Source organism: Felis catus, chromosome D3, assembly GCF_018350175.1.
Source record: "Felis catus isolate Fca126 chromosome D3, F.catus_Fca126_mat1.0, whole genome shotgun sequence".
Classification (NCBI taxonomy): domain Eukaryota; kingdom Metazoa; phylum Chordata; class Mammalia; order Carnivora; family Felidae; genus Felis; species Felis catus.
Genome location: NC_058379.1, coordinates 70365526 through 70390044, shown reverse-complemented (window position 1 = coordinate 70390044; position 24519 = coordinate 70365526). Strand labels below are relative to the sequence as shown.

At 41.8% G+C, this 24519-nt stretch overlaps 2 protein-coding genes and 1 pseudogene across 8 annotated transcripts in view; 2 read left to right on the top strand and 1 right to left on the bottom strand.

Annotated features, from left to right (window-relative positions):
* The window catches only part of SMAD4 (SMAD family member 4), a 109630-nt gene that overhangs the window by 47697 nt on the left and 37414 nt on the right, over nt 1–24519 (bottom strand). For 4 of the 6 annotated variants that reach the window (XM_023242002.2, XM_045042306.1, XM_023242003.2 and 1 more), the window contains exon 1: nt 14609–14743. The exons of 1 other annotated variant lie outside the window; for it this stretch is intronic. The gene's annotated coding sequence lies outside the window, so the exon portion shown is untranslated. Of the gene's footprint in view, nt 1–14238; nt 14491–14608; nt 14744–24519 lie in introns of those variants that run through there. One more of the 6 variants, XM_011287987.4, reaches the window with a different exon arrangement.
* Nucleotides 6775–9231, top strand: LOC101094886 (annotated as a pseudogene).
* On the top strand, nt 14622–23977 carry LOC111557333 (translation initiation factor IF-2-like). Of its 2 annotated transcripts, XR_006588404.1 has the most exons (3): nt 14622–15037; nt 21385–21471; nt 22704–23977. XR_006588404.1 is itself a non-coding variant. In XM_023242004.2 (2 exons), exons 1-2 carry the CDS (start codon nt 14622–14624, stop codon nt 21407–21409), a joined length of 441 nt encoding a protein of 146 aa, XP_023097772.1. In that variant the 3' UTR covers nt 21410–21740. The 2 variants fall into 2 exon arrangements, 1 of the variants encoding a protein (XP_023097772.1); XM_023242004.2 differs by lacking the exon at nt 22704–23977 and having other exon boundaries at nt 21385–21740.

The window sequence follows — 24519 nt, the reverse complement described above, 5'->3', positions numbered from 1 at the left end:
TGGCAACTCCAACAGCACAATGGCACTGCAGATGGTGAGACGGATTTCCGCAAATGGTGAATTCTTGATAAAGTGCCAAACATAACAACTTCAATTTAAGAAAAAGAATTAAGATGGGGCGCCTGGGTGGCTCAGTCGGTTGGGCGTCCAACTTCGACTCAGGTCATGATCTCATGGTTCGTGAGTTCGATTGCCGCATTGGGCTCTGTGCTAACAGCTCTGAGTCTGGAGCCCATTTCGGATTCTGTGTCTCCCTCTCTCTCTGCCCCTCACCAACTCATGCTCTCTCTCAAAAATAAATAAACATTAAAAAAAAACTGTAAGAAAAAGAATTAAGAGAAACTTAATTCCTGAAAAACTGACTATACGTTAAGATGGAGTCAGATAGTAAGCTAGTTATAACATTTTCCTCCTACATGAATTTCTGGGGCATGTCAAAGTGCTACAAGATGCATTGGTAATTCTTCACAGAACCTCACATTACAGGATGGCATCCCTTACCCTCATCTACCAAAGTTCCTCTCACTAATTTCCACAACATCCCTTAAACAGCACTACTTACTCCACTGAGAACCACTAATCTAGAAGATCCAAAATATTACTACACTAAGTAAGAGATGCTAATAGAGGTAGGTACTAAAGTGATTCAGGACCATAAGTGAGAAAGGATGGAAGTCCAGAGTTAAAGTAAGTCTGAGCATGATGTATCAGGCTAGGCTAGGCTAGGCTGCAGCAACCACCAACCCTCAAAATATCAGTGGCTTAAAACAAAGGTTTATTTTCTGAATAAACTAAACTGTATGTCCATCACAGATAAAAAGGTCACTGCTCACTAACATCTTTCAGGGATCAGGCTAACAAAGACTCCATCACTACCTATGTCCTTAAATGGCAAGAGGAAAGATAGGGTAACTCACGTACTGTCTTTTAAAAAACTTTTTTTAATGTTTATTTATTTTTGAGAGACAGAATATGAGTGGGGGAGGGTCAGAGAGAGAGGGAGACACAGAATCTGAAGCAGGCTCCAGCTCTGAGCCGTCAGCACAGAGCACGACGCGGGGCTCGAACTCACGAACCATGAGATCATGACCTGAGCTGAAGTCAGAAGTTCAACCGACTGAGCCACCCAGGCGCCCCAACACATACTGTCTTTTAAAGGCTATCACTTCTGTTCACATTTGATTGGCCAAAGTTAAAAGGCCACGTCAGTGGTTCTCAACCAGGAAAAAACTCTCTCAGGGGACTTTTGGCAATGTTTAAAGAAATTTTTGATTGTCACAACTGCAATAGGGAGGTAGGAGGAAAAGTACTACTGGGGGTCAAGTAGGTAAAGGCTAGAGCTACTGCTAAACATCCTACAATGCACAAGACAGCAACCCACAACAACAATTTAGCCAACCCAAAATGTCAACAGTGCTGAGGTTGCGACACCCTGGACTATGCCTAATTTCAGTGTGGGGGAAGGAGGCAGAGAAGCACAATACTACCATGTGCCAGAAGAGAGCCATCAGAATACTGGTGGAATAATACTAATAACTACCACACGTGAATAAGAATTTGCCAGGCTGCAGGAAAAACCAGACAAGCAGAGGGATATAGAGTGCAGATGTTTTGTCTAGATTCATCATTAGGAAAGGGGAAGAAATAACAACATTAGATTTGCATTAGAAAGAAAACTACAGTAAGAACATGGAGAATAACTCTGGAAAGGGAAACAGAAAACTAGTCAGGAGACAATGATCAGAAAAGTGATAGGTTGGGGCATGGGCAATAGAAACAAAGGGAGAACCAATATTTCTAGGTAGAATGGACTAGATTTTTTAATCAACTAAGTATAAAGGGTGAAAAGAAGGGAGAGTCAAAAGAGGACCCATTTCTTAGTTAACTAAATGATAAAGAAAGAACACAAGATTTTAAAAGGGTAAATAAATTCAGTTTTAAATATAGTGAGTTTGAAGAGCTCAGTAGGGAAGGTAAGCCTATTTAAAAGTCTCTAACATACAACTATTAGATAAAGTCTCTGTAATAGAACAAACCATCCCATGATGACAGGGGTAATGGGAGGTAAAAAGTCAGCAAAAGAGATAGAGGCTCCCTTACATCTACCCACCTATTGTGTTATGTCTCTAGCCTTGCACCTGCTATATATCATAAGCTATACTGACCACAGGTCTAACAGGAACTCCATGAACTATAGAGCCAGACAACCAAACTAATTAAGATACTCTCTAAAACAGCAAAGATGAATGCTGGCCTGAGAGGTTCTCATGGGAATTCATAAACTTTAGTTAATGAATGTTGACATTTTTTTATTCTCAGATGGCTATTTACTTTTGAATTATTGGCACTATTACACATATGAAACAGATTTTCTAGAAGTTATAGGTATTTTGATCAATGATCAATAAACTAGTTAATATGAGAATATGAGACAAATGCTTTTGTTTAACAAGGGGGAAAAAAGCCTGGCACAGTGAAATATCACTAGAAAGAAATTCAAACTGTAGGTTTACAAGCAGAAAACATAAAAAGGTTGTGCAGGCTTAGTTCAACTGCCTACAGCAGAAGTTATAGCCTAGTTTCTAAACAGAGGAAAGTCTAAGAATTGAAGTTCCTTTTTTTTTTAACATTTTATTTATTTTTGAGACAGAGAGAGACAGAGCGTGAGTGGGGGAAGGGCAGAGAGAGAGTGAGACACAGAATCCAAAGCAGGCTCCAGGCTCTGAGCTGTCAGCACAGAGCCCGAGGCGGGGCTCGAACCCACATACCGTGAGATCCTGACCTGAGCTGAAGTCGGACACTCAACCGACTGAGCCACCCAGATGCTCCTAAGAATTGAAGTTCCTTAAACTGAGGGCAACGGGAGAAAATCTCCAAAGAGCACAAAGGATTAAGTGCACAGGTATAAGTGATTATAAAATCTCAGGTGCAAATAATACAATCAAATAAAAAGAATGTTTTTGTGCTAACATTTAAGATGAACTACAAGGGGAGACGACTGGGTGGCTCAGTTGGTTGAGCACCTAACTCTTGATCTCCTTGATTTCGGCTCAGATCACGACCTGACGACGGTTCAGTTCATGAGATGGAACCCCGCGTTGGGCTTTGCGCTGACAGCACGGAGCCTGCTTAGGATTATCTCTCCTTCTCTCTCTGCTCCTCCCCTGTTTGCACTCTCTCTCTCTCTCCCAAAATAAATAAACTTAAAAAAGAGAAAGATGAACTACGAGGGACAAATTTAGAGACAAGCTTCTTGTTTACCCACTGGTCTTGGGTAAGTGTCATACTGGTATACCAGCTTTACCTTAAATAATCTTATTTAAAAATTAACTTTGTAACTAGACTTATTGTGGAGATATTTTTATAACATATAAAAACATCAAATCACCATGATATACAGCTGAAACTGATAGGATATTGTATGTCAATTATACTTCAATTAAAAAAAAAGTTTGCTTCGGAGCACCTGGGTGGCTCAGTCAGTTAAGTGTCCAACTTTGGCTCAGGTCATGATCTCACAGTTCATGAGTTCAAGCCCCGTGTCAGGCTCTGCGCTGACAGCTCAGAGCCTAGAACCTGCTTCAGATTCTGTGTCTCCCTCTCCCTCTCTGTTTAATAAACAGAATTTTTAAATAAACATTTTTTTAAATAAAAAAAAGTTTGCTTCAATGGGGACTTAACCTCTCTGCATTTCTGGGTTGCATCATCTGGCCCCTTTGGTTGCTGTGCCAGAAATGAGATCCCATGCCCCACCACACAGCATCTCATCCAGGTCCCAGGGGAGGAGGAGAGGCCAGAAACTCAGGGTGACAACTGATCAGTCAGGCTCTGCAGCAGGTCTCAGTGAATGGTCACCTCCAGGCAGTGAAACCATGTAGTCACAAACAGAAGAGGAAGGCTGGAGCAGCAGCTGAAACAGAACAAGCTGCCAAAGCCGCTAAAGAATCCAGAGAATCTTAGAAGGAGCTTAAGATGTGCCTGATCTGAGTATTTCATATCAGAGTTTCAAATACTGTTACTGACAGGGTGTTACAGGCTAAAAGGTCTCTCCCACCCAAATTCATATGTTGAAGCTCTAAACCCCAGAACTCCATCAGAATGTGACTATATTTGGAGACAGAGCTTTAAAGAAGTTAATTAAGGGGGTGCCTGGATGGTTCAGTGGGTTAAGCGTCCAACTCTTGATTTCAGCTCAGGTCATGATCTCACAGTTCGTGAGTTCGAGCCTTGCGTCGGACTCTGCACTGACAGTGCAGAGCTTGCTTGGGATTCTCTGTCTCCCTCTCTCTCTTCCTCCCCCACTTGTTCTCTCTCTCTCAAAAAAAATAAATAAACTTAAAGAGGTTAATTAAGGTTAAAATAAATTTCTATTAAGCCAAAAAAATTAACATTTTTCTAGATTCATAATAGAAGTTAAAAGAAGAAACAACAGGGGCCACCTGGGTGACTCAGTTGGTTAAGCATCCAACTCTTGGTTTCGGCTCAGGTCAGGATCTCACCATTCGTGAGCTCCAGACCCACACTGGGCTCTGTGCGGACAGTGCGGAGCCTGGTTAGGATCCTCTCTCTCCCTCTCTATCCCTCCCCTGCTCACTCACGCTCCCTCTCTCAAAATAAATACACTTCTAAAAAGTTAAAAAAAAAAAAAAAAGAAAAAAGAATCAACGAAGTCCTCTATGTGAATGCGACACCTGTTTTTTGTCTGCCAACTATCCTGCAATTGATTTTCCAAGGAGAATCTCCCCATCTGGGCAGGTGGGACGATCCCCAGGCTGACTAACCAGAGCCACCTCCTAGCCACATTAGTTGCTTCTAAGATGGGAAAGGACCCAAGTCAGATCAATGACACAGCTCCAGGACTTCTGTTGGAACTGCAAAGGGAAAAAAAATCTCTCTCTGCTGGGCTTGACACTGGAAGTAGTTATCCTCAACCTGACCCAAGACTTAAACTAACAGAAAGAAAAGCAAATACAAGACAATGAGTCCTGATGATACTGGCTGGTTGTGACCAACGATCTGGCACTCTGAGGCCAGCTCTATTTTCAGACCAAGCCAAGGAATTCCCCTTTTGACAAAAATTTGACTGATACATGTTTTCCAGTACATAATTACTAAGCAAAAATTGACTTAACATTCATAGAATAACAGCGATATAACACAAACCACATAAAAAGTGGAACCAATCATAATCCTGTCAACAATAGACAATTAATAACCTTAAAAATAGCAGTTGTCAAGGGGGGTCTGAGTGGTTCAGTCAGTTAAGCATCTGTCTCTTCATTTCGGCTCAGGTCATAATCTCATGGTTGTGGGATTGAGCCCCACATTGGGCTCTGCATTGCGAAGGGAGCCTGCTTGGGATTCTCTCTCTCCCTCTCTCTGCCCCTCCCCCACACTTGCTCTCTCTCCCTCCCTCTTTCAAAGTAAATAAATAAACATTAAAAAAAAAAAAAACCAGCAGTTGTCAAACTGTCTGGTTTCAGGTCCCCTTATTTACATTCTTAATTACTAAGAATTCCAAACAGCTTTTGTTAATGTTTCTTTCATGTGCTAAAGCTAAAAAGTGTTTAAACATGCATTTTATTAAATTAGTTTAAAATAATAAGCCCATATGTGTTAATATGTTGTATGAAAAATAACTATTTTCCAAAACAAAAACATCAGTATTCAGAGTGACATTGTTTTCCATTTTTGCTAATTTCTTTAGTATCTAACTTAAGACAACTAGATTCTCATCTTTGCTTCTGCACTTTTTTATTTTATTTATTTTTTTAAGATTTTCTTTTTAAGTAATCTCTACATCCAATATAGAGCTCAAACGTACAAGAGTCGCACATTCCACCAACTGAGCCAGGCAGGTGCCCCTGCTTCTGCATTCAATCTGTTGTTTTGGTTAAAGAACATGAAGAAAATGTGCCTCTCACACACACATACTTGGAAAAGGGAGGAGTATTTTAATAGCATGTTAGATCATAATGATTATTCATCTTTTATTCAACACCAAAATGCACCAAATGGCAATCGTTAAAGGTTAGCTGCAATGTGGAATCTGAAACCATATCAACGAACTTCTTGGCTCTGTTTGGTGTATACTGGTGATATATTGGTGATATATCTTGTAACATCATGCATTGGTCACTAAAAAGTACTGGTTCGATGAATTATACAGATCTTCCAAATGCTGGCATACTTCCTTACACAATATACATCGTTTAAAAATCACATTCCTTAATATCATCACCAATCTCATCAGAAAAATCTTTAAGTATTACACAGCTGGTGTAATGATCTGCCCATGGTGACAGACACAAGTTTTCAAATCTAATTTTCACCTGAAAGATCAGGATTTTATCATTGGCAACAGCTAGTTATTCTCCTTGAGTGTCAGGCCCACTTCATTAATTTTCAAGGAAATACCTGACAAATATCCAAGTATGAGAAACTATAGTTCATCTCAGTCAGTTTTAAGTAAAAATAAAAGTGGTATTCCATTCAAAAAAAGTTAATTTACCTTGCAGCTCAACCACACAAGTACTGTTCCTAGAGATGAATCTTGTACTTGGATGTGCAGAAGTATTTTATGCACACTTCCACTGAATCACACAGAGTATTAAAAAGATATGCACTCCAGAGTAGAGATTTCAAAAATAAAACTTATTACTGCTTCACCAAGGCTTTTCTTAAGTGAAACGAGACTTTTTCAAACGCTTAAGATGTGTTTGGCTGTGAAGAACAAGTAAAGATTCATACAGTTTAATGCCACTGCCCTGATTCATGCTAAGGTACAAGCGGTGTGCCACCCACTTCTTCACCATCAGTGCAAATATCAACACAGAAATACAGCAAGTAACATATTTTATTATAAAAATTATTTTGATGGGGTGTCTGGGTGGCTCAGTCAGTTGAGCATCCAACTTCGGCTCAGGTCAGGATCTCATGGTTGAGTTTGAGCCCCACCTCAGGCTTTGTGCTGACAGTGCAGAGCCTCCTTCAGATTCTGTTTCCCTCTCTCTCTGCCCCTCCCCCACTTGTGTTCTCTCTCTCTCTCTCTCTCTCTCTCTCTCACTCAAAATTAAATATTAAAAATAATGACTTCATGAGCCCCCTAAAAGAAAAAGGCCACGGGGACCCCAGGATTTTGTGGACTACACTTTGAGAAACACAATTTTTAATTTTTTTTAATGTTTATTTATTTTGAGAGAGAGAGCAAGTGGGGGAGGACAGAGAGAGAACCCCAAGCAGGCTCCACGCCATCAGCTCAGAGCCCAATGTGGGGCTCAATCTCACAAACCATGAGATCATGACCTGAGCCGAAACCAAGAGTTGGATGCTCAACTGACTTGAGTCACCCAGGTGCCTTGGGAAACACTGTTCTAAAAACTGAATTTTATTTTATTTTTTAATTTTTTTTTCAACGTTTATTTATTTTTGGGACAGAGAGAGACAGAGCATGAATGGGGGAGGGGCAGAGAGAGAGGGAGACACAGAATCAGAAACAGGCTCCAGGCTCTGAGCCATCAGCCCAGAGCCTGACGCGGGGCTCGAACTCCCGGACCGTGAGATCGTGACCTGGCTGAAGTCGGACGCTTAACCGACTGCGCCACCCAGGCGCCCCCTAAAAACTGAATTTTAATAACTGATAACTGAAAAATACAATTCCTAAAACCTTTGACACAAAGGAAACTATCAACTCATGTAGCTTATTCTTTCAAAAGAGGTGTTTCAGAATCCCCTGCAGGTTAGCCCAGTCCTACTAACTATGTACCAGGAATGGGGCCCTACCTTTAAAAAGCACTCTAAGAGTTTGAGGTGCTGTCAGTTTCAGAAAGCACTGATCTAGCCTATGCTAGTCTACATACTTCACTTTACAAATTAGCAAAAAGACAGTGAAACAAATTGCAGTATCATGGATATATGCAACTGATAAAAAAGACTAACTGCACAGGGCACCAGGGTGGCTCGGTCAGTTAAGTGCCTGACTTTGGCTCAGGTCATGATCTCACGGTTTGTGAGTTGGAGCCCCACGTCAGGCTCTGTGCTGATAGCTTGGAGCCTGCTTCAGATTCTATGTCTTCCTCTCTCTGTGCCCCTCCCCTGTTCGCGCTCTCTCTCTAAAAAATAAACATTTAAGAAACTTTTAAAAAAGACTAACTGCACAAAAGTTACATCATTTTTCTTTAAAACTCGCTGCTTAATTTCGACATGTATACACACGAAATTCTTCCTTCAACTAATTTAGTGGGACATATCTATGACAGAGATGTACCTAGTGTGTTTGTGTACAATGATACCTGGTTTATCTTACCACATTAAGTACTACTTCCGGCCATCCTTTCACCAAATTACTGAATTGTTACAATGATTAGCATCTGTTGATATGCTCTAGAATTCACTAATGAATACCACTGATAAATATCCTTCATAAAGTTTTACATTTAGAAATATATTTTGCTCTTTTCACATGCCTATTGTGGCCATGCTTGTGGTCCCAAGAAGCCTCTAAAGCATGTAGCAGCTCCAGAGCGCAGGATGCTGGATTAACTGATTGGTATGTTTGCCCCTCATCCATCTACCAGTCCCCATAAACTGAGAGATCATCTCCTCATTATTTCCCTAAAGATCAGACTAGGTATGCCCTAACGGGACGTGAAGTAAAGAAGATCTGTATGTAGTGTTTTATTAAGATTGATGACAAGGTCCACACTGATACAACCTACCCTGCTGGTTTTACGGATGTCATCAGCATTGACAAAACTGGGGAGAATTTCTGTCTCATTTATGACACCAAGGGTCACTTTGCTGTTCATCAGATTTCACCTAAGGAGGCCAAGTATAAGTTGTGCAAAATGATAACAATCTTTATGGGGATAAAAGGAATGCCTCATGGTGACCCATGATGCTCTCACCATCTGCTATCCTGATCCCCTCAATCAAGGTGAATGACACCATTCAGAATGTTGGAGACTAGAAAGATTACTGATTTCAACAAGTTTGATACTGGTAATCTGTGTATGGTGACTGAAGGTTCTAACCTAGGAAGAACTGGGTCACGTGAAAGATGCCAATGGCAACAGCTTTGCCACCCAGCTCTCCAACATTTTTGTTAATCACAAAGGCAACAAAACATGGATTTCTCTTCCCCATGGAAAGTGTATCCACCTCACCATTGCTGAAGAGAGAGACAAGAGACTGGGGGCCAAAAGAGCAGTGGGTAAAATGGTCCGTAGGTGATGTGATTGGAAGTCTTTATACTTAAAGATCATATAGCATGAAAAAAAAACCAGAAATACATTTTGACTTGAAAAAGATTGAATTCATCAATATTAAAATATAGAAATCATCCCTTACTACAAAAAAACACAAATATTCAGTAGCAGTCCTTTAAAAAAAAACAAACATAAATGATATGCATTCTAAACATGCAAATTGGGATTTGACAGATTTTAAGTAAATTACTCCAGTGCATCAATGACTGCAAAATAAAGCTGGTACCATATTAAAGCAATAAGGATAAGCATACTAAAATACCCAAAGCCTATAAAATCAAGAGCTATTTTTTTAAAATATATAATACAGATCCCCATGCCTCCTCCACTCAATTCCCATTCTGAATCTGTGTGTGTGTTGGGATGGAGCATGGGAAGAGAGAAATAAAGCTCTTCCAGAGATGGAGATGCAACCACTCTTCAACTAGCACTTGGGTACTACTCCAGGTGATGTAAATGAACTGGACATGCCCTCCTTGGATGATATAAAAAAATGCTAACTGGTGGGGCCTGCTGAACAACTGTCTCCCAGTGTTTAAGTTAACTCCTGACAGCAAAAAGGTGCAGCTTGCCTCTCAGAACCAGTGAAGTGACTAGTTAACTGGTGCCTAGAAAATGTTATGGCTTCCAAGCAGATTAACCTTCCCCCCTTGAAGAACAAATTCCACTGGGAGTTTAGATGGTAATTTTGGCACCTACACAAAATCCTAAATCTCTAAAAGGAGCCCAAGTAAGTATTTTTGAGTACTTGGCCGGCCGGGGTTGGGGGGGGGGGGGGGGGGAGATCAACTCCCTATTCAGAATAGTGATGCTATACCAACTTCTTATCATGGGAAAATACAAGTACCTAAAACTTGCTACCAGACACTTCAAATGAATTGAAAAAGAGGAGAAAAGGGGAGAGAGCGACAAATGAAGAGACAAACACTGAAGCAAAACGAATGGGGCAATACCTTCAAGAGACCCATTAAATTAGATGTGAGATGATTACATAGTACACAGACACCTCACTGTATTAAAGAATGTAAAGCCAACACAAGTTGAAACAGTTCAAAAAATAAAGTTAGATGGAGTGTCTGGGTGGCTCAGTGGGTTGAGCATCTGACTTCAGCTCAGGTTGTGATCTCTCACAGTTCATGAGTTCGAGGCCCACATCAGGCTTGCTGCAGTCAGCCTATCAAGCACAGAGCCCACTTCAGATCCTCTGTTCCCCTCTCTCTACCCCTCCCTCACTGGCACTCTGTCTCAAAAAATAAATTAAAAACATTAAAAAAAATTAAGTTAGAGGACTCTAACAGCTAAACCACCTCCAACTCTGATCTTGCTGCACCGCAGGCCAAATGAATCACAATTTCTGGAGGTAGGATCCAGCCACTAGTATTTTGTAAAGCTCCCCGGAAGATTTCAAAATGCAGCCAAAGTTGAGAAACACTGTCCTAAACCTTGGGAGTAAAAAAGCAATAAAAAGATGGATCCCATACAGTTACAAGTTTTCTAAAATGCAATTTTCACTTAACATAGTCTTTGACCCTAAACGTATTTACAATTATCACCAACTTAAAAAAAATTTTTTTTAATGTTTATTTTTGAGAGAGAGAAAGAGAGACAGAGTGTGAGCAGGGGAGGGGGAGAGAGTGAAGGAGACACAGAATCGGAAGCAGTACCAGGCTCCAAGCTATCAGCACAGGGTCTGACGTGGGGCTCAAACTCACGGACCGTGAGATCATGACCTGAGCCAAAGTCGGGAACTTAACCTACTGAACCACACAGGCACCCCCAATTATCACCAATTTTAAATTAAGATGTTATAATAGACACTTTTTTTGAGAGAGAGAGAACAGAAGCCTGGAAGAGGGTAGAGGGGGAGAGGGAGAGAGGGGGAGGGAGAGAATCTCAAGTAGGCTCCACGCTCAGCATGGAGCCAGAGATGAGGTTTGATCCCACCACCCTGGGACCATGACCTGAGCCAAAATCAAGAGTCGGATGCTCAACTGACTGAGGCACCCAGGTACCCCAACAGATACTCTTTATAATCGGTCTCTTGTAGCTAGCTATCTGACCTGTATCATTTGCAGTCGCAAATAATCAAGACTTAAATTATAAGATTCTCACCACCCATCATCTTAGTTTTACATAAGTACCACCCTAGTTTCTATCCACTTTCATGGTTAAAACAAATTTTCCTGGATGCCAAACATATCACATAATAGTGTCAGGGTGACACAACCTAAAATACCTTGTTCCTGAGAAACTGGAATTCGGCCACATTTTCCATCACCAAAATTACACATTTTAAAAATGAAACAAAAAATCCAAAAATACTAAATCTGACTCATTATCAAGCATATGTTTTGTTATGTTATGATGCAAACAGTATCATACTGAAAGTTATTCAAATGAATATCTAGACATATTTGTCAACTGTTTCTCTTTTTAAAGCAACTGAATCTTCATCAACTGTTGAGTAAAAAGCCCTAAATTTGATAATTTAACAAAATTAAATTCTGTGTTATGCTGATGTAAGTCCTTTAACTTTCATTGAGTGTAGAAAATAATGAAATCAATGAAACTTAGTCATATTAGTTTTACACATGATTAAACATCACCTCAGAGTCATGTTTATTTTTTTAAATGTTTATTCATTTTTGAGAGAGAAAGAGAGCGCGAGCAGGGAAGGGGCAGAAAGAGAGAGAGGCACAGAATCCAAAGCGTGCTCCAGGCTCTGAGCTGACAGCACAGAGACCGACGCAGAGCTCAAACTCATGAACTGTGAGATCGTGACCTGAGCCGAAGTCAGAAGCTTAACCAACTGAGCTACCTAGGTGCCCCCACAGTCATCTTTAATCATCACTTAAGCAAAACAAAAATTCCTGCCTAACTACACAATCTTCTAGAAAAAAAGGAAATCAAAACATGTACAAGGAGCACTGAAATGCCAACATAAGATGTTTAAAGAACCATTCACCCTTAAAATCACTAAATGAAAAATGAAAAAAAAGTTAGGCATGAGCTAGAGGAGGCCAAAATAGAACTGAAGTAAGTTTAAACATAAAAAAAAAATAATATATGTTCTCACCAAAGTAGGTAAAATCTTAGACAAGACTAAATATGCATTTTAAATGTAATGAACGAGGCAGATCCTGTGGGGTTAACTGCCCTAGTAGGGGCCTCAGCAATTCACAGCTCAATTAGAATAGTGGCTAATGATGTTACTATAACACCAGCTCAATCAGAAAAAACAGCTTCCAAGCCAGAGAGGCGGTGTGTGACTGGGCAGCATAAATTAGTTTAATACTTGCTCTTAATTTGGGGGTTTGGGGGGCGGATCTAAAGAGGAATGCAGAAAAAATAATTCACATACAAATAAAGAAATAGCTCAACTAAAATGTAGCTTTAAAAAGTGAAGCATAGGTTTTCGAAATAAGAATTGCTGCTTCATAGTATAAGCAGAATTGTTTCAAACAACAAAGCCATCAGAAAAGGCCAAAGATCCACATAAAATGTATACAAAATTTCAAATTCACCTTCTCAGCCCAAATTTTCATTAAATCTGAAATTGATTTGCAGTTTTTTTCTAAGCTCAAGATTTACAATGAAGGCACTTAGCTATACAGAGAAATTCCTATTAGGTACTCCCACCTCGAAAATCAGAAAATTAAGGTGTAATACCTCTTTAAAGCAACCTCACCCCAAAAACCTGGAAAGCAAAGAAAAAGCCACTTCTATTAATAGACTCACAAAATGTATCCATTTTCTCTAGAAAGGCTTTTAGTTTTAATTCCAACAACTGAAATTTACATAATTCATTAGCACCTTTATATCTAAAGATTCTGCAAATCTTAAATGCTTAGCCTACCTGTATTACTTTGTTCAGTAACAAACCCATTTAAGAAAACAAAATCATAAAAAAATGAACTTAGGAAGCATTAACAGGATATCATATTTTAAAACGTTAATGATATCAATCATTTACAACTTGAAATGTCATGTACTAAGCATATCAGAACTTTCCAAAAGAGAAAATAAGAAATAAGTCCTTAGCAGAAAAAGAAGTTACACATTGGAACTTCCTATGCTATATTTCAACTGAAATACAGTCTCAGTGCAACAAGGCAAAGGCAGTTAATGAAATCCACAGTAAAATTTATTCCACTGCAATATTCTAAATCTAATTACTTTATGAAAGTATGCATTTCTTTATTTTCTATAAGACTACATAGTTTCTTCCAACAAAAAATACTGAACCTACTTTTTAAAACCCACATTATTAAACTGCTATTGATGCTAAAAAGATGTAAGTCTGGCAAAAGTCAAAGGTTGTTAACAAAATTAGCCAAGATTACATGCCTTTAGAAAATCAACTCAGACTAATTAAAATGATTCCACATCATCTTATATTTGTAATTCCGGAAAAACGAGCGGTTTCACCTTAAACTAGAATGCAAAAACGAAAGGCATGAGGAAACCAAATTCAAAACAAATTAATTAAAAATATATTCATTAAAATTTTTACCAGTACTTTCGGGGGGGGGGGGGGATAGCTATCAACCATCAACAGAGTTTTAAAAACCTCTCTGCACCCTCAAAGAAATCTTTCCAGTTAACCAAACACACCCATTTCTTTGAAAATCTTGCCGGAGAGATTATAACAGCAGTTTGGGGCTGTGATGGAGCCACCGCCCTACATCGTATACCAATTTCACGCTCAGTACACGTAATCCTAGCAATAAAATAAACTACGTCCTTTATTTTTTGTTAGAGGAGTGGAAGGTGGGGGTGGTCAGTTAGGTGCCGAGAATGTTTCCCGCATACCGCCATCACCCACACTACTCAAAAAGTAAGTAAACAAATCAAAGCCAGAAACATAAACTGGAATGACACAACCAGGAAGGGAAAGTGAAGGACAAAGAGAAAACAAAAATTTGCTTAAGAAAAGAAATGAAGACAAGCCATTTACAACTTTCATTTATACCTGAGGCGACACGCTCCGGCCAACCCAGCGCACTCGGCTGGGGCGGACAGCGAAACTACTCAAGAACAACAAAGAGAAGCGGCGGCCGCAGCAGGAGTCCCGGTCCGAGTTTAACTTGATTCTGCCACAAACCGCAAGGGGAGTTCGGGGCCGCAGGACCCAGCCCGTAGCCCGAGTGACGCGAGGCCCCGCGGCCCCTGCGCAGGGGCCGCCGGCCCGGCCCGTCAGGGGGCCGCGCTCGCTCTCCCGGCGCACCCGCCGGCCTCCTGCTTGCTCCCGGCCGCGGCCGGGAGCCCGCCCCGGGGCGGGGAAGCCGCGGGCGGGGTGCGCGGGCCCGGCCGGGGGAAGGGGAGGGGACATGGCGCGTTACCTGGGCTCGGGCGATGGCGAGGAGTGTCCACTCTCCCGCCGCGACTCGTCCGCGGGAGCGCCGAGCCCGTCGCTCCCCTGGCGGCCCGGAGCGCTCCTCGGCCCCGGCCCCGCCGCGTCCGAGCCAGGCCGCCCCTCCTCGGCGCCGCGCCGCTGCCCGCGCGGGCCGCCTAGAGCTCCCGGGCCGCCCCGCGACCGGGGGCCTCTCTCGCGGGGCGCCCGGCTCCCCTCACCCGCTCCCGCCCCCTGGGCGGCCGTGGAGTCGCGGGGAGGGCGGGAAGGGCCTCCCGAGGAGAGCGGGCGGGCGCGAACGCGGGCTCCGCCACCCGAGCCGCTCCGTTACCGCAGCGGCGACGACGACCAGGGCCGTGTTGTTGCTGCCAACTTGTCGAAAGGACACTGAGCATGCGCGCACGGAGACCACATCCGGGTAATTTCAGGGTTTGGCCCTTTTTCCCCCTGCAGCTTTCCTTTCTCCCTGCTGCCCCCGCCTCCCGCCCGGAGTGACGGGAGGGTCGCTCTGCGCAGGCGCTCACGAGGCGGCACCAGTCGGCAAGCTGCCCGGAGTGCCGGTCTGGGCTCCGGGCCTGGCGGAGGGCGCTGCCCCAGAGAGGCTGCTTGCAGTGTGTTCATCAGGGAAATTGGCATCCCTTTACAGAAAAGTACGCAAGCAGCGCTCAGAGCTCGGAGTAGAGTGGGCGTCCAGTAAGTGTTTGTAAACAGCGATGAGCCGGGCCTTGTTTTTTGAGGACCTGCGGCCACAAAAATTAGGCTTGGACAGCCAGCTCCGGGGAGAAGATGGTTGTAGCGGTTTACGTTGGGAAGAAACAGGCGATGACCGCACCTTCTTTCCCTTTCCACCAGCCCTGGATTACTAGATCCAAAGGTGTTTAAACTTGCCAAATCCCTTTTTGGGCTGAAGAGATGCACAGGAGCGTCAAGGAATCACACATTTGAGAATCTGGCCAGGTGTTATGAAAAGTGAGTGGAAGAATCTAGGTGAAACCTCAGAGTTGGAAGGGACCTTCCAGGACCTACAACACACCTGTTAACTAGGTTACCTGTTGGGTAGAGAAAGGCATAAACTCTGCTTTTGAATTAATACTTATTTGAAAGCTTTCCAAGATACATGCGTTTATTTTATATTTTAAAAGTTTCGGAAAACACATACTAATTATATATTTTTTTAATTTTTATTTTACTTTTCTACCACCTAGGAAATACCTCCATTGGGGGTCCCACGGAAACTAATTATTGGGAAGTTCTAAAGTCATTTCTTAAGTCTCGTTGCCCTCCTATCTTTCACACAGTGTCCTACCTCCTATCCCCATGCTGTCCTACCCGCCATCATGTCCTGGGCTCTTACCTCTTCTACCAGAAAGCCTCTACAACTGTCATGGTCACTGGTGTTCCCTACTCCTAGGGTGCAGGAAGACTTTCCAAGACTAGTTTTAAGGGAATTCATTTACACATCTTCCACTGCTATATGTACTATTTAATAAAAATTGCTCAGCTTGAGAAATCACCTGAGGACAGAGTGTCCCCTTTGAAAACCGTCCTTCTCCCACCGGACAGAAAAAAAGTAAAACTCTCACCCGTTACTTAAGGTGCATCAGCTCAAGATGTAAAAACCTCCAGGGCAATTCAAAGGGACAATTCAGAAATGGGTGTCTGTGATGTGGAAGTGAATGGCCCAAATGAATGGGTTATAAATTCTTTTGCAAGTCAGGTGGTTTCCAGTTCTTGCTGCCAACGAAATTGAAGGAAGCTCTAACTCGGTGATTTGGTAAAAGATCAATATGTGATTCCTAGGCACTCTACCTCAGAAGGAATTAAAAAGTAACATTGGTATAACTAAACCTCTTCCTTTGCCATTCGTATTTGTTATTTATCACTGTATGACAATATAACCACAAATTTAGCAGCTTAAAACAACACACATTTATTAGTTCACAGTTTCCGTGGGTCAAGAGTTTAGGCATGGCTTAGCTGGGTCCTCTGTAAGATCCCAAATGAAGGTTGGATGGGAAAGGATGCACTTCCAAACTGTCACTGGCAGCATTCAGTTCCCTGCAGGCTGCACAGGACTGAAGGCCTTAGTCCCTTGCTCACTGTCAGCTGGAGGTCCCTTCAGTTTTTTGTCAATATAGCAGCTTGCTTCTTCAAAGACAGCAAGGGGGAGATTCTCAGTGTAAGACACTGGTAACAGACGTATGTAACAATCACGTATGCATAATTGCATATATCCTGTCACCTTTGCCATACTCTATTTTTTTAATGCTTATTTATTTTTGAGAGAGAGAGACAGTGAGAGCAGGCAAGGGGCAGAGAGAGGGGGAGACACAGAATCTGAAGCAGGCTCCAGGCTCTAAGCTGTCAGCACAGAGCCCGACACGGGGCTTGAACTCAAGAATATAGAGATCATGACCTGAGCTGAACTCAGAGGCTTAACCAACTGAGCCACCCAGGTGCCTCTGCCATACTCTATTGACCAGAAGCAACTCACAAGCCCTGCCCTTACTCAAAAGAAGGAGACCACATAGGCAGGGATCATGTGGGGCCGTATTAGAATCCACTACACCGTCTATTTATTTATGCAAATAATAATCCTATAACCCCAACCTCCTCAGAATTTGTCTTCAAGCTCTCTTCACTTCCTTGCTTAAGGGAAACCTGACTTTCCCCTGGGACAGTGCTTTCCCTTCCCCCTTTGAAAGTAGTGGTAACTGTGTTTTCAATCCTAAGTCTCTTAGACTGTGCCTGGAAGCCGGGTAGGTGTCCTCCCTGTTCCTCAACAGACCATCCCCCTCTCTTCCTACTAACCTGCAGCTTTAAATCTTCCTATCCAGTACCCCTCATCGTTGCTCTCATTCCCCTTCATTTTGTCACCATTTGCTCTGTCAGTCACTCCAATACCACTTCTGTCTTTTTTTTTTTTCAATTTTTTTTTAACATTTATTTATTTTTGAGACAGAGAGAGACAGAGCATGAACGGGGGAGGGTCAGAGAGAGGGAGACACAGAATCTGAAACAGGCTCCAGGCTCTGAGCTGTCAGCACAGAGCCCGACGCGGGGCTCGAACTCACGGAGTGCGAGATCATGACCTGAAGTGAAGTCGGCCGCTTAACCGACTGAGCCACCCAGGCGCCCCTCTTCTGTCTTAATCCTAGGTGCTTATAATGTACATGTGGATGATCTTCCCAATATCCTGACCTCTCAGTTCTTTGACTTCTCTTCCAAGGACCCTGTCCTACCCTAAGTCTGCCACTCACTCCCATGGGCATAATCATAGGCGCCTTATCAAACTTTGCAACTCATCATAATCACAATTTCAAATATACTCTGAACACGATCTCATTTACAAATCTCCTTGCAGCAATTGTTGAAAGTACGTATCTGCTCTCTCCCATCCTTACCCAGGCTAAATATCTGGCCAATCATTACAATCACTCCCTTGCACACATTCTCCACCCCGGCACACTCTCATCCCCCTTTGTTGTGCTTGCTAGGCAAAACCACAATCCTGATCAAGCCAGCTCCCACCTACCCCACACCAGCACTCACGCATCTGAATGTGGCTGGAGAAAAACACAATGACACTGCTTAGCTTCACTTTAATCTCATCACTCAACCTCCAGTGTGCCCTCCGTGCTGCCCCAGACTCCCACTTCACTCCTCCATTCTTCTGGATGTCATAGCTCTCTGTCCTCTAACCTACACCTCCTTCCCTTTCATCCTTATTCTCAGTAACCTTGCTTCCTGTTTCGTTGAGAAAATTGAAGCAATGAGACGAAAATCTCCACACAATCCCACGATCCCATCCACCCATACCCTCATACCAACATCTATAACCTCTTCTCCACCTTCCCTCCATTACGTAGTTGAATTTTCCATGCTCCTAGCTAAAGCCAGTCCCTCTGCTAAGGCAACAAATACCAATCTTGGCTTGACTAATCCAGATCATCACCATGACTCCAGCAATTATCTGCCCCCTTCTAATTATCAATGTTTCCCTCTATACCGGGTCATTCCCATCCAGCTGACAAGCAGCTGTTACTTCTCCAATCATACAAAGCCTCTTTGACCCACTTCTCTCCGCTACTGCCTCGTGTCTGTCCTTCAATTCCAACAAAATTTCAAGAGTTTTCCATGCTTTCTGTTTCTGGTTCTCCTGCCACCCTGTAGCAGCAGAATTCATGCCATATGATACAATTTATATAAAGTTAAAAAACATGCCAAATATAATGCCTGTGATAACACTACATGCATATGTAATAGAATCACACCAGTGCATATAAGGTTACAGATGTGGCACATTTGAAGTATCCAAGTGAGCAGGTCTCCCACTTAAACCAGTCCCATTCATGCTTTCATCCTTACTACTCTATCAAAACTATTCTAGTCAAGGTCAACAATGAACTTCATATTGCCTAAGTCCATTGATCTATTCACAATTTTCATTTTAATTGACCTGTCTGTAACAGCTAACATAGCTAATCACTTGATTCACCTTTTTTTTTTTTAACCACATTCGCCAGTTTTCCTCCTTCATCACTGATCCCTCTTTTCCTGTCTTATTTCTTCTTTGTTGGTTCTCTTTTCCCAGACAACCTTGCAATGACGTAGGGCTCATTCCTTGGATTACTTCTCCTTTCCATCTATACTTATTTCATTGGTGATCTCATTAAATCTCCTAACTTTCAACAACATCAGAGATACAAGATATCATCATATATGATGACATTTCCAAATTTATAGATTCAGCCCAGACCTCTCATCTAAACTCCAGATTCTGATATCCAGCAGTCTGCTGTACATCTCAAACTTATGCCACAAACTGAAAAAATATTCTCTCTTAAACCTGTTCAACTCACCAGCTTTCCTCTCTCATTGACGACAAGTCCATCCTTCAAATTGCTCAGATCAAAAGCCCTGGAAGCATGCTGCCTTCCCTCTTTCTTTTATGTCCAGTGTCTAGTCCAGATTCAGAGCATCCCTTACCATCTTTACTGCTTCCTCCCTGGTCTGAGCCACCACCATCTCATGTTTGGATTAGTCTTCTAAAAGCTCTCCCTGCTTGCACTCTCAACAATAGCCAAATTGTGGAAAGAGCCTAAATGTCCATCAACTGATGAATGGATAAAGAAATTGTGGTTTATATACACAATGGAATACTACGTGGCAATGAGAAAGAATGAAATATGGCCTTTTGTAGCAACGTGGATGGAACTGGAGAGTGTGATGCTAACTGAAATAAGCCATACAGAGAAAGACAGATACCATATGGTTTCACTCTTATGTGGATCTTGAGAAACTTAACAGAAACCCATGGGGGAGGGGAAGGAAAAAAAAAAAAAAAGAGGTTAGAGTGGGAGAGAGCCAAAGCATAAGAGACTGTTAAAAACTGAGAACAAACTGAGGGTTGGTGGGGGGTGGGAGGGAGGGGAGGGTGGGTGATGGGTATTGAGGAGGGAACCTTTTGGGATGAGCACTGGGTGTTGTATGGAAACCAATTTGACAATAAATTTCATATATTGAAGAAAAAAAAAAAAAAGCTCTCCCTGCTTTCCATCTTGCCCCTTAGAGTCTGTTCTCAACGTAATAACCAGAGTGATCCTCCGAAAACATAATGATGTCACTCCTCTGCTTAAATCTCCACAATGGCTCCTCATTTCACTCAGAGTAAAAGACTGTCCTTACCGTAGTCTACAGGGTTCCACAAGATTTTCACCACCATCCTACCCCAATCATTATTTTTCTAATCTCATCTCTTGTTGTTCCCTTGGATGAATCTGCTGCAGCCTTACTAACTTTCTTTATTGACCCTAGAAGATATGAGCCATATTCTCAAATTAGGGCATTTGTGTTGGCTCTTCCCTCTGCCTGGGACACATCTCCCCCAGATACCTGCAGTGCTAACTCCCTAACCCTCTTGAGTCATACGTCATCTTCTCAATGAGGCCCACCCTAACCTTTTTAAAACCATAACTCGTTTTGAACCCTACCCTACACCCCAGATTCCCCTTACCCTGATCTATCTTCCTCATAGCTCTTCTCATTTACTGTGTTATTTACTTATATTTATGCTTATTGCTTATTGTCTCCTACCCCCCACTAGAATGTAAGCTCCACAAGGGCAGGGATTTATACATAGTGTTTACTAATATATCCCAAGTGACTAGAGTTGCTATTGACACATAGGAGGTTCTTGATAAATTCGTTTGGGTAAATGAATACGGTGTTTCATACTTCTAACCATGTCTTATTCCAGCAAAAATATTCTACATTTTAATTTCAGTAGTTCATCAAAATTTGTAACATTTTATGTTGTTTATACCAATTAGGTATTCAAAATTGTATTAATAATACAAGCAAGATGAATGTTTTAAACTTAGAGACTCAAAGATTTTTTTTTTTAATTTTTAGGGAAATATGATAGGCTGATCAATAAAAGACTTTCCAGACTAAAATCTTATATTAAAATGTTCAGGAGCAAGTAGAATGGAAGTACAAGATAAGGAGAAAAAGAGTGATACAGAATTTCTTTTTAAGAAAAGCTTGTTCATGTATTTTTTTAAATAGATCATAGATGCATTATGATATTTAGATTCCCTTGGATACACTTACAGAATGATGTAACAATCTTATTTTAAAATGCCAATACTTATAATATGCCAGAAATAACAAACTTTGCCATTATTTAAACTTAAGATGAAACGTTTTAGATATGACCTTTAAAGGTACAAGAAGAAACATCATTTCTCAAATTTCTCTTAGGAGGCATGCAAGCAAGAAATTTTGAAGACCACAGTGCCAAGGCACTCCAGGGGACCTAAGCCACCACCTTTCCGGAGACTTCTTCAGGTGAAACATCTCACTCCGTTCTTCCATCCGTCTCTTCCCTGGGCTCTCGTTCCCTTTTGTTTTCTCTGAGGCTCACCTCCTGTGAAACAGAGCTTCCCCAGGGTAAGGAGAACATAGAGCTTTTACCTTTTCATCCCAGAGTTGAAGACCTAGCCGTCCCACTTCCAGCACCGCCCACTGAGGAAGAAATAGAATAATTTTTCATGTGGGAGTGCCTGGGTGGCTCAGTCATTTAAGCATCCGGCTCTTGATCTCCACTTAGGTCATGATTTCAGAGTTCGTGGGTTCAAGCCCCCCACAGGGCTCTGTACTAATAGTGTGGAGCCTGCTTGGGATTCTCTCTCCCTCTCTCTCTCTCTCTCTGCCCCTCCCCTGATCACACTCTCTCTTTCAAAATAAATAAATAAAACTTAAAAAAAAACCTATTCACTGTCAGCACGGAGCCCAATGCGGGCCTTGAACCCACAAACTGTGAGATTATGACTGAGCTGAGATCAAGAGTTGGATGCTTCTGGGTGGCTCAGTCAGTGAAGCGTCTGACTTTGGCTCAGGTCATAATCTTGCAGTTCATGAGTTCAAGCCCCGTGTCGGGCTTGTGTTGACAGTTCAGAGCCTGGAGCCTGCTTCAGATTCTGTGTCTTCCCCTCTCTCTGCCCCTCTCCCGCTCATGCTCTGTCTCTCTGTCTCTCAAAAATAAATAAATAAATAAATAAATAAATAAATAAATAAATAAATAAATAAACAAACAAACATACATTAAAAAAAAAGATGCTTAATGGAAATGTGGAAATGATGTAGCAATTGACAGTTCAAGGCATGAGTTAGGCATCATGACATTTTAGAGTTAACCCAATTTTTTTTTAGCCTGTTTTGGTTCTGTTTATTTGCTTTCATTCGCTAGGCAAGTGATAAATTATAATTGTTTTACGCCAGGTCTAGTGAATAGTAATAAAGGGTACTGATAAAATGAAAGGAGCTCATACATTAAAAAAGATGTAGAACCAGTGGGTTATTTTAGGAGCATAATGGGAGTTAACCCAATGTTTTAAAAAATAATCTAAGTTGCCCTTGAAAATCATTTAACATTGATTAACTTAAACACTGCAAAGCACTATTTCCCTCATCCCTAAAAGCACTACAGTAAACTGTCATCTCCTTTGGCTTAAAGTGTAGAACATTATGTTTGAGAGTGACTGGTGTACATTTGACTATCAAGTGATTTGTTCTTTCAGCTCTATAGGAGGCCAAAGACTTGACGAAGAAGAGCGAAGATGGGTAGAGCCAATGCTCCATTTTATTTATTTATTTTAATCTACTAAAAAGCTACAATAGCTGCTATCCATGCCAGATCCAGCAAGGGTGACAGAGGCAGCTGTGGACAGAATCCGAAGTGGGGGAAAGGGGTTGGGCAGGCAGGAAGGAATTACGTGGGAGGGGAAGGGAAATCACAGCCCACCTTTGTCTGGCTGCAGTCCTCTAAGTACTAACAGAGACCAAGAGGCAGCTGAAAGCAAGGGACAGGAGCAGTACACACCCCTCTGTCAGCCCTAACCATTCACACAATGCACGTTTTTATTCAATACGGACCAGGTACCAAGTACTAAGGGATTCAGAGAGAAATCTATAGCACATGCCCTTGAGTAGCGCCGAGTCTAGTGGGGGAAGAGTGAAGTGTTAATAGATAATTCTGATGAGGTGGACACAGAATGCTGTGAAAAAACAAAGAAGGAGCAACCTAATCTTGCCAGAGTTCAGAAGCCTTCACAAGAAAGTGACATTTGAGCTGGACTTTGAGGGAAAGTAGGAGTTTGCCAGTCGAATAGGATTGAGTGAAGACTTTCAGGGCAGAGAAAACAGGCTACAGATATGAAAGTGATTGGTGTGTTTGTGGAATTCAATATATAGCCGTAGGTATACTTGTCATATACAAACAAAGCAAAACGCAATACACCACGTTCAAGAGGGTACATATTACAGCGTTGTTGGCCTTAACAGACTGTTGGAAATAACTCAAAGGTTTACCAAAAGGAGACTGGATAAATAAACTATGGCACATCCATACAATGGAAGACTAGATAGCTGTAATTTAAGTGGAAGTTTTCACTGTACCCGTATGGAAAGATCTCAAAGGTTTACTGCCAAATGACAATGCAAAGTCCAAAACAATGTGTATATTATGCTATCTTTTCTATCATAAAGGAGGAAAAATAGTATACATTTATAACAATAATGGTTGTATGGAGTAGAGTGAGAATTGGACAGATGAGGAATGGATGGGAGAAAATTTTTCACTGTATAACTTCTTTTATTATTCAACCATGTAGATGCATTACCTATTCAAAAAATTAAACTGAAACTAGATTCAAACTTGAAATTCAGAGTGACTGGAATGTGTATGCCCTTCCTTTCCTTTAAGACTCTGTCGATAATCAGGGTGCCTGGCTGGCTCAGTTGGAAGAGTATGGGACTCCTGATCTTGATCTTGGGGTCATGAGTTCGAGCCCCGTGATAGGTACTAAATATATATATATATATATACACACACACACACACACACATACACACACACACACACATATATATATATATATATACGCACATATATACATATATTCAAAAAAAAAAAAAAAAGACTTGATGATCCTCTAGGATCCCTGATGTTTGTCAGGACTGGGTGCCCTTTCTTTCTGCTCCCAGACCAGACTGTGAGTTCCTTTGTCCCTGAGGACAGAGGTTCTCTTGAGGGCCTTCTGCATAACAAGTGTGGAAGTGTCAGAGAATGTTTGTTGAATGAATGCACAGAGGTGAGAGATGAGGCTGGGAAGATAGATTTGGAGCCAGACTATGAAGGAAGACATGCTCATGAGTCGAACTCCACTGGGGGACAGATATGTTTGGGTTTTATAGTTTTACTGAGGTACAACTTACATTTACAAACTTTTTAAGGGAGTTGGATGAATTTGGGTAAATGTATACATTGTGCAACCATTACGACATCGCTCCAGAATGTTCCCTTCTGCCCCTTTGCTGTCAATCCCCACCCCCATA